This window comes from Passer montanus, unplaced genomic scaffold (assembly GCF_014805655.1).
Source record: "Passer montanus isolate IOZ18808 unplaced genomic scaffold, ASM1480565v1 scaffold44, whole genome shotgun sequence".
Classification (NCBI taxonomy): domain Eukaryota; kingdom Metazoa; phylum Chordata; class Aves; order Passeriformes; family Passeridae; genus Passer; species Passer montanus.
In genome coordinates this window covers 337,067-346,994 of record NW_024369262.1, presented here as the reverse complement: position 1 = coordinate 346,994, position 9,928 = coordinate 337,067, and the positions used below count along the sequence as shown (strand labels likewise).

Genomic DNA, 9,928 nt, shown 5'->3' with positions numbered 1-9,928 from the left:
CGGCCGCGGGGCGGCGCCGTGCCGCCCGCCATGCTGAGGGCCAAGGTGCTGCTGGTGGGGCCCCGGGAGGTGAGCGCGGGCCGGGAGCGCCGGCAGCGCCCGAACGGCACCGCCGAGCCCCGCGGGGCCACTGCGGCGACAGGGAGGGAGGGAAGGAAGGAGGAAGCGGGACCAGGCCTGCACGCACCGGGGCTGAGCGGGAGGGATGGCGCGGGGGGCTTGGGTGCGCACCGACGTTGTGGCTTTGGCACATTAAATTCCTGCGCGTGTCCTGTCTTTCACCCCCGCGCTGTGGCAGTCTGGGAAGTCTGTGCTGGCAAACTTCGTGTCCGAGAGCACGGAGGGGATCTGCAGCTACAGCCCCACGCAGGGGGTGAGGTGAGCGAGAGCCCCGAGAGCCCCGCGCTGTGCGGTGGGTGCCATCGCATCCCAGCGCATCCATCATCCCCGCAGGATCCTGGAGTATGAGAAGCCAAACCTCAGCGGGAACAACAAGGGAGCTGCGTGTCGATTCGAGCTCTGGGACTGCAGTGGTGATCAGAAGTAAGCCAGCGTTGTTACTTTCTCCAGGTGACAGAACTCCTGCTAGTTCTGTTTACAAGATACTCAAGGCACAATCCAATGATCTGTTTGATATGAGGAGTATTCCTGACTCTTCACCCCAATATATTCTTATAGTTTCTGCTGTAAAGCATCCAACACTAGGTACTCCTTGCCATGATCGCTGCTGAACTCTGTTTTGGATAAGGACTGACTCAAACAGTAAAGTACACAACTCCTGGAAGGAGGTTACAGATACAGGAGGCAGACGCCCACTCTGTAATTGCCTTCATCTCCATTAAATTATGGGAGTGGACTTCAAACAATGTATGCATATGATTGAGGCCTTAATTTCTAAAAGATGGAATTGAGAATGTTCCATTCTTAGAGCAATGCTTAATTAAGTTTATATGAGCATTTTACCAAATTCTACATTGTCATCAAATCAGAAAATCATGGGATCAACTATCATAATAGATAAGTCAAAATACTTGGAGTATGATATATAACTTGCAAGGTTACTGATGTTTAAAAGGCACTTAATATGTTCTTGACAAGGGGAAAAAACATGAGTAAATTTCAGTGCATGTTTCTTCTCTACAGCTGTCAGTCTTTCAATTTTCTGTGTTTTTCAAGGTTTGAAACATGCTGGCCAGCCCTGATGAAGGACTCTCATGGTGTAATAATAATCTTCAACCCTGAGCTGCCCAGCCACCTGAAAGAAATTGAGATGTGGTACTCATGCTTCGTGCAGCAGCAGCCTCTGCTTGACAGTCAGTGTCTCCTGGTGGCACATCACAAGCCTGGCAGTGCAGGGGACACAGAAAACCTGTCCTTGGGTAAGGAGATGGAAAACTCCATTTGTAGCTCAGAGTTTTTGATTGATCTTTGTGTCTTTAAAATTGTTAATACCTCATGGCTTGCATTTTTCATCTAAATCTGTTGATTAAAGAACACTAAAGTGCTTGGCAAAAACAGAAATAATAGATTTCAAAGGTGAGCAATATTCCGGAAGGGAAGGGAAGGGAAGGGAAGGGAAGGGAAGGGAAGGGAAGGTTAGGTTTCAGTGGCTTCTCCAAGTGTGTATGCAGCTGAGCCAGAAATTAGAACTCTTGCCATATTCCTCATGAGCCATAGTTTGGTTCTTACATTGGATTTTTTTTGGTAACAGACACTTTTGAGGGCATTTAAGTCTGTATTTTGCCAGCCCAAAGAACAGGAGCTCTTTGAAATAAAAGGCTAATGAGCTGCAATTAGCAATAGGTACCTTAGATACTGCAAAATTATTTGTGGCTATTGTAAAAACACACACTCCCTTCTGGGCAACCTGTTTAAACCTGTGTTTAAACAAGCACATGTTTGTTATAGGCATTAATATATTAATATATATTTAATACAAAAATATCATTCCATAATTTTGAAGCAATCTAAGAGTATCACATCACTTCAATAATAAAATTGCAGTTCAGTGCTCAGTTTAATTCTTAACTGAATGTTAGACCAAAACCAGACTTTATGCTTCAATAATAATAATAAACTTTGAAGTTAATTTGATTGTGAATTTAATCTGGCAAAAAGCTGTATTTGTTTGCAACACTGACAAACTCTGCTGCATTTCTCCTGGCCCTGCTCTGTGTTATCTGGGTTGTCAAATATTGTGTCACTGAATTCCAGCTGAGCTGTCTTATGATTGTGACTATTTCTTTTATAAGAGGGATATACCTAATTATTGTTATTTATTTTCAAAGCTTATCCACTGAACAAGCTAAAATTGATCCATTCCAACTTAGAGGAAGATCCTGAAGATGTTCGGATGGAATTCATCAAGTACTTCAAAAGCATTATCACCATAATAAATGAGAGCAGAGAGAGGGAAGAAATGTCAATTATCTCATAATATTAAAAAATATACTGAACAAGGAAGAAAAGATACAATTTTCCCTTTGTAAGCTATACTATCCTGTGAACAGACCCTCCCGAGGAGAATTTGCCAGGCTACAAAGACTTCAGCCTGTGAACAAGGGGTGACATCAAGTGAACTGTGGTGTCAAGGAGTTTGTTAGTCAAAGTTACTCCACATCCAGGAGTTTGAGTAACTTTGTAGCTGCAGCTTGGCATCAGAGGCACAAGGTGTTACTGTGTTAGTGTGGCTCAAAATACAAAGGTATGGGCCATGTCTTGAGAATTCCTCTGTGCAGGGCTGCTGGGAGAAGAAAGCCTGACAGAACATAAGACACTGGAGTTCTGCTGAAGCATGTGGGCAAAGTGCTCATGTTAGCTGGTGAAAGCTTGTCTTTGGAAGTCAGTACAAACTGGTTGGAATAGAGATCTGAGAAGTCATGGTCTAGAATCCACCATGTGGAGTTTTATGTTCCAAGCTGTCCTTGTCTTTCCCTTGAGGAGAGCACATGGCACAGCCATTGCCTTGGCAGGACAGAGCAGGTTGCAGTCTTTCTCAAGACTTAAGTTTTTCTTCTATTTCAACAAAATGAACATGTTGTGAGGACAATGTTTAGGTCTCTCTGGGAGGAAGGAATTGAAATCTTGGTTTAATGCAATATTCTGACTTAGGTCAGGAGCTCCAATAAGTTCTGCATTCTCCAGAGGAGGAAAAGCTGTTTCAAAACTTTACTGTTCCCTGTTGCATTGAAATAAGTGGTTTCATAGATAATTTACTTTCTGATTTGTTTGGTTTGCACTCATTCCTCTTTGTGTGTTTTGCTGCAGAAGACATTTTTTTGTATCGTGAATTACTAAGCAATAAAAACATTTTAAAAATGCATCCTCTTTGTTCTCAAAGGGGAAGTTAATTATGGGTTTGTGAAACTCTTATCAACTTGTTTCATTTTTAGTAAGGAAAATAGTGATAAAGTTGTAATACATTTCAGCCTACAACAAGAGACATTTTCAAAAACTGGGACCCAAGTGGCCAAAGGAATGATACCACATTGACACTGTCTTACAGTAAACATCCTTTAGAGAAAGTATATTATAAACCAGGAAGCACTTCTTGTATTTTAGTGCAAGACAACAGGAGTAAGAGATTCTTGGGTTTTTTGGTGATCAAGCTTAATTAATCTAGTATTTTTCCTATTTTCATAGTTCTTCTCTGAGCAGTGAGTAGCCTGTCCTTGTGCAAGTGACATGTGAGGTGAAAGATTAAAAGATCTCTGAACAGTTCTTCTTCTGCCATTAAAGCTAAAAGCTACAGTTGGTTCTGGAGGCAAAGAGGGTGGTACTGAAGGAAAACACCAGTGAGAGAAAGGACACCAGGAAATAAACAAGTGAAATAAGCCGAAAAAGATGAAAAGAATAGGTTGGAGGTGGATAGTGGGAGGTTGGCATTTCAACATCTGTCTTATTTAGGTGGCTTTTGAACAATCAGGCTTTCTGTGCTTGCAATCAGTGTCATAGGGTGGTCTGTTGGAAGCAGTTATTAAAAATACACAGTCTAACTAGAGAACAGTTTTTTACATGCTGCCTTAGATTACTTTTTCCTTGTTTCCAGCTGTGTGGTGCTGGAGCCAATTTTTAAAATATACTGCCTTAATAAATTCAGGTTTTTTCCCAACAGCAACATTGTGATATTCACTGGTAAATGACTGGTGTGAAACCTACCAGATATTTTACTTGGAATGTAAAACTGTTTGGGTGATTCCAGGGTTGAAAAGTCAATGAACTCCTGTTCACCACCTTGCTTCATATAAAATGTCAATCATTATCTTAAACTCAAAAAAAGTTGTAAATTACAGGTATCTATAGACTGCAACACACTGTTCATCAGAGAAGAAAAAGTGTTAGAACTGAAGACAGATGTCTAGACTCAACTTTGTATCATCCAAAAAGGTCATAATACATAATAAATATGGAACATCATTCATAAAATCTGGCCCAGAAATGAAGTTCTGTCACTGCTGAAGAGCAGTAAAGGCATAGACTCATGCAAAATTAATCCTTAGTACTGGAGAAGATAACAGAGAAAGTGTTTATTCAGAAGTATCTTTCATTAATGATTTACAAAGGCCAGCTAGGAGAGAGGTGAGGGAATGCCAAGGAACACCCGTGGGTCTCTGCCTCTGCCTTTCTGGGCTCTCAGAGCCTGCAGAGCCCCAGGAGGTGCCACATCCTGGTGGTACTCAGACTGTGGGGACAGCTGTGTCTCCGTGCCTCAAGCCAGGTGGTTTATGAGGGGCTCTTCTGTGCTCTGTCCTATTTCTGCTCGGGAAGCCAAGGAAGTGCCAGGCAAGTGTAAAGGAAACTGGGAGCATGTGGCAATCAGCCACAAATCAGCTGGCAAGCTGTGGGAACAGTCTAGGAGCAGAGGAGAACAGCAGCTTTGCAGCAAGAGCACTCTGATTTTATTCTTCCATGCTGAGGACCTCACCACCATGCTGGGAAGTTTGTAAAGACTTTTTGGAATGGCTGTTCCAAGAGAAAGGCAGACAACCAGTGAAGTCTCAGTTCCTCCAAAATGCAGCCTTCTCCACATGTCCTCAGTCTCTTAGAGTGAACAGGTCATGTCCCCTTCTCATCTTGTCAGCAGCCAAGAACTCCAAACCCTGGCCTTGTATCAGCTGTGCACAAATTGGGAGTCTCCAAGTTCCCTATCCCTTTCTGTGGATCCCTGTCCATACTGGAATTCAGTGGGTATATCTTCCAGTTGTTTTTCTGTCATGGTTTTGGGAGCTGAGGCTGGAATCAGGAGCATAGAACATTTTAAATATTAATTAATCCAAATAAATTTAGTCTCTAGAGTGCAGAATCCAAAGTTTCCAGGATATGCCAACTATGCAGTGAGAAAACAACCTGTCACTTCAACAAAAGTTATTCAGGTGCAACATTATTTTGGCACTGAGTAATGATAATTCTGACAGCTTACTTAATTTTGTTTATGATGTACAGAAATGGTTTTATTGCTGTATAACTACAAAACCCTTTATAGCTGTATAGTTCTAATCACTCCCACAAAAGCAGTTAGGACACCATTGCTCTGGACAGCTGATCTGTCTGGACAAAGAGTCAGCATGGAAATTTGATAGGGAGCAGTCAGAATCAGAGGAACTCTGCAGGGCTAAAATGCAGGATTTCAAGACTTTAGGGTTATACCCATAAAGTCAAAGACTGTGGCTACTTTGCAGGCAGGTCATTGAAGATATTTAAGCTCTTCAGTTGTAAGAGTTTGCTCAGGTTACCTCTTACAAGCTGTTTTCTACACACACAGAACATTGTGAAGCCAGTAACTCCTGGTGAGGATGAAGACAGTTACAGGCAGTGCTACCCAGATGTGTGACTTGTTTACAACTAAACTTTGGGAGCAGCAGCACAGCTGAATGAAATACATTTGGACCTTACCAAAAAAAATGCAGCCTTCTTTTCAAGTCATATATTTTGAAGGCCAGGCCTTTGGTCTCAGTTGCTCTCAGCAGTATTGTTCTAATGGACACAATAGACATAAGAAATCCCACGTTCCTATTTCTATTATTGTGCTGCCAAGTGACTATAGGGAGTCATGTAGGCCTCCTCATTGAAGAGTGCCCATCCATGCTGGGGTTTTGCATGCTCAGTTTAAAATATCTAGGGTGCTAACATGCAGATGCTTTAAGAAACAACTTCTAGAAGGTATCCAGGACCTCTAAAAAACACATCTTAAACAACTCAACTTCTCAACAGGAGTACCTTGCTATGGAGGTCACTTGCATTTCCTCTTAATCATTTCTCCAGAATTATCTATTGGTGGAATACTTGATGCAGCAAAGATCTGCCAAATACCAAGTTGAGAAGTTGCCTTCCCCAAGACTCTGGAAACACTGCAGCAGTAATTCCCCCAGCTTCAGTCAGTGCTGTGTGTGCACAGAGACACCATGGCACCCAGGAGTACCATGTGCTGCTCCCCGAGCAGTGCAGGGGTTAACTCCCCTGTACAAAGCAAGCCTTTTGTCACTTCAGGTGTGAATTTTTGCATTGATGCATACAGATTATTTACTTAGGACAAGTTTGGTGAGTGAGCTTTGCATAACTAGACACCTTGGAAAGGCACCTGCTTAGAACTTGCTGAGAATTCATCCTGTGAAAATTCTTCACAAACTACAGTAGGAACCTCTCACCTCGTGCTGGAATCACCACTGTGATGGAACTGGCTTGTTCTGATTTGGCCACTCAAAATGGCCAAATACACTGAATCAGGAAAAGGCCACTGAATGGCTAAAGAAGAAAGAAACCATTGTATAAGTGCTGTTTTTTCACTCTAGCAACATAGCAAGGGGATATCCTTGATGTCTGCAAATAAATCACAAAGGAAGAAATTCACTGCAATTACTTGGACATAAGGTAGCAAGAGCAATCAGAAGAGGAGAAATGCTGTTGAAAAAGGGTTGGACCGTTGTAACTAAGGTACACAAACCTAACTATAAACAGAGGAAATCTAATGCAATATGTTTGTGTGTAAAAATCTAAACTAAAAGACAGCTTTGGCACAATACTAAATATGAACAAACTAGCCAACCAATAAGTCTAGTTTGGAAGTTAAATAAGGTTTCTAACAGAGTGGGAAAAACCTAGTTCCATAACAGTGTTTAATTAGCAGTTTGTGATAGATTGTCACTGGACTTGATCCTTCCAGTCTGCCTCTTATGAAAACAAGAGGCTGCTTTTTTATTATTATTCATGCAGGTATTTTTCTGCAGAGGCAGCAGTGAACCAGAACATCAGTTCCAAACTTCCTTGAACTTTGAGGAACTTGGATTCTGATTTGTGCTCCCCAGCTGGAGATCAGCTGAAGACATAGGTTGTACTCACATGCAGAGGAAATGAAGCAGTTTTATCAACTCATACCAGAAGAAAGATAACACAAATTTTCTCACATGAGTCTCACTTTAGAAAGTACTGCCTGAAGATGGGCACTGGGTTTTGCTTGCATAACTGTCAGACAGAAACAAAAAAATGCCATGTTCTGCTGAGTTCTATTGTCTCTCCCTCCTTTTGTAAGGAAATTAAAGCCTATTTCTCTCCTAGTTCCATGAAATCTATCTGAATCCTGGTAACAAGTCTCTGAGAAATTGCTCAGAGGGAATAACAGACAAGGGTACACCCTCCACTGCTATGTTACTGCTCCATGAGTTCCAGACAAAAGCATTTCTTGTGGTTTGGCAGCAAGCATCTACTCCTAAAACCCTGGGATTGCATTGTTCTTTACATGTCAAAAGTTGATTTAGTACCCACAGGCACAGATTGCAGGGTCCCTCTTTTTAGGAGGGATCTTCAGGTTTTGTAGACTGCTGAGGTCACCTCTCACAGCCAGTGGCACCATTTGGGACAGTCACACCCAAGTGGACTGTAAAGAACAGACCCTCAGCTCTGCCCTGCAATGAATATTCCAGGATTTTTATCCTGACCTAGGTTAAATGGTAATACTCCAGAAACTGAGCAACTGACTGCCAGGCCCATAATAACAACTCTGAATCATTAAATAAAGATACATCTTCAGGATAAATTATTGTTAAGGCTCCAAAATAGTTCTGCTGTGTTTGGAATTCTAATAATGGTAGGCAAGCTTGACTGGAACCTCTAATGATACAAAGATCTTGCAGTCTTGCTTATCTGTAGCTAAGTTAATGAGCCTGGGACCCAAACACAGCTATTATGAGGCCCTTCTGCTCAGAATGGTGTATCTTTACTTTTAAAGCAGATCATTAAAAGTAATATCTAATGAAAACTCCATCTGTTTTCCATTGAGCGTACACTTGGCTTTTTTCTGTTTTATTCTCTAGGGCTCCATGAAGCTTTGCAGCACACGGGGCTGACACTGTCACATGCTAACAGGACAAGCCAGTCCTTGATGCAGTTCCTTTGCACAGGGAAGTTAAATACTGGGTATATCTGGATCTATTAACATAATGGTAACCTTTTGGACCTTTAATATTTTAATATCCAGGAACTGGAGAGAGATGCACAAATATGAAGTGGTGTAATAAATTTTAAGTCACACAGAACCAAATCTACAGACCATAACAGACCATAGATGTTATTTTACATTAAAGCATTAGCAATAAAAGCTGAGACTTGCCACTCTGTTCTCTCTCTTTTACCCAGCTAAATGGGAATTTCTGAGCCCTGTTAAGACAAAGGGTGTAAGATACAAGGTTGTGCAGTTGTGATCCCTGCAGACTCTCTTACAGTTTCTATCATGTGAAACTACAGAAGCCAAACACATGCACATGCAGTTTCCATTATTAAATAATTCATTTGCCAGTCCCAGAAAACCTGGTAGTATCAGATACACAAACACTTTATGCTAAGTGCTGTTAAAGCCTAGTTTCCAACAGACTTAAGAATTTACCCAAGTGAAGATTTTCTGTCCTCTTCTAAGGGTTTTCCTCCCTTATTCCCTACACAGACATGGCTACCTGCAGTAATTAATTTTTTAGGAATTTCACAGAACAAGAGAAACATATCTAAACTGACAATGGAAATTAAAATGTTTTTTCCCATCAAAAGAAGGAAATTCTGGAACAAACACCAAATAAAGTGGGAAACTGGGAGAATAGGAGAGACAACAAGGAGGAAAGAGCATATTTTTGAATAGCACCAAGCTGTTTATGAAAAAGATTGGAAACTTGGCTCACTACAGGAGCAGAAGACTGGACTCAGCAATCCCAAAGATAATTTTAATTCTACATTTCCTTCACCAGAACTGGTGATAGAATAGATAATTTTTCCTTTAGAATTAGTTTTCTCTGCACTTGTCTGTGCAAACATGTAAGTTAAAATGCATGTCACCTCTTTCCCATGCTCCAGCAAGGACAATAAAAAGAGAATGTGACCTCTTGTGTGGCCTGTAACAAGCATAAATTAATGATGAGTTAATATGCATTCAATGTGGAAAAAAGTCCCATATTTCATACAACTTTACAAATAAAGCATATCTTCTACGGTTGATCACAAATAAACCAGCAGAGAATCAAGCACGTAATGTGGAAATACAAAGTAAAAAAAGATTATTCTTATCTTTTGCTTTTGTAAGAAAATGAGACTCATGTTTATGTTTGTTTATATGAATTGGCCCCAAACAGTTTTGGAACTGGTTCATAATTCCCACTCAGATTTTTAGAACTTACGATATTTAATTTCTGCAAGTCTGTGAAAACTGACAGCCAAGTCAAGACAGATTATTCATTTCTCATTGAAGAAATAAGCTAAAATGAATTAAATTCCCATTACACATCAGAGAATCCATGCCTAAACACAATCCAAGATATAAATCCATAGGAAAAAAATATTTCACTGTTTGCAGAACTACTTGTATTGAATGAGATCACAGAGATATAACATCACTATGACAGAATATAATCACCACTCAACAAACATTTTGGAAACAAGTCAGCAACCACAT

General features: G+C 40.9%; 1 protein-coding gene across 1 annotated transcript; it reads left to right on the top strand.

Moving 5' to 3' along the window:
* IFT22 (intraflagellar transport 22) lies at nt 1–3,353 on the top strand. Its single transcript, XM_039720972.1, has 5 exons — nt 1–69; nt 299–378; nt 454–543; nt 1,177–1,379; nt 2,289–3,353. The coding sequence occupies exons 1-5, from the start codon at nt 31–33 to the stop codon at nt 2,435–2,437; spliced, it is 561 nt and encodes a 186-aa protein (XP_039576906.1). The 5' UTR covers nt 1–30; the 3' UTR covers nt 2,438–3,353.
* The last annotated feature ends 6,575 nt before the right edge of the window (nt 3,354–9,928 follow it).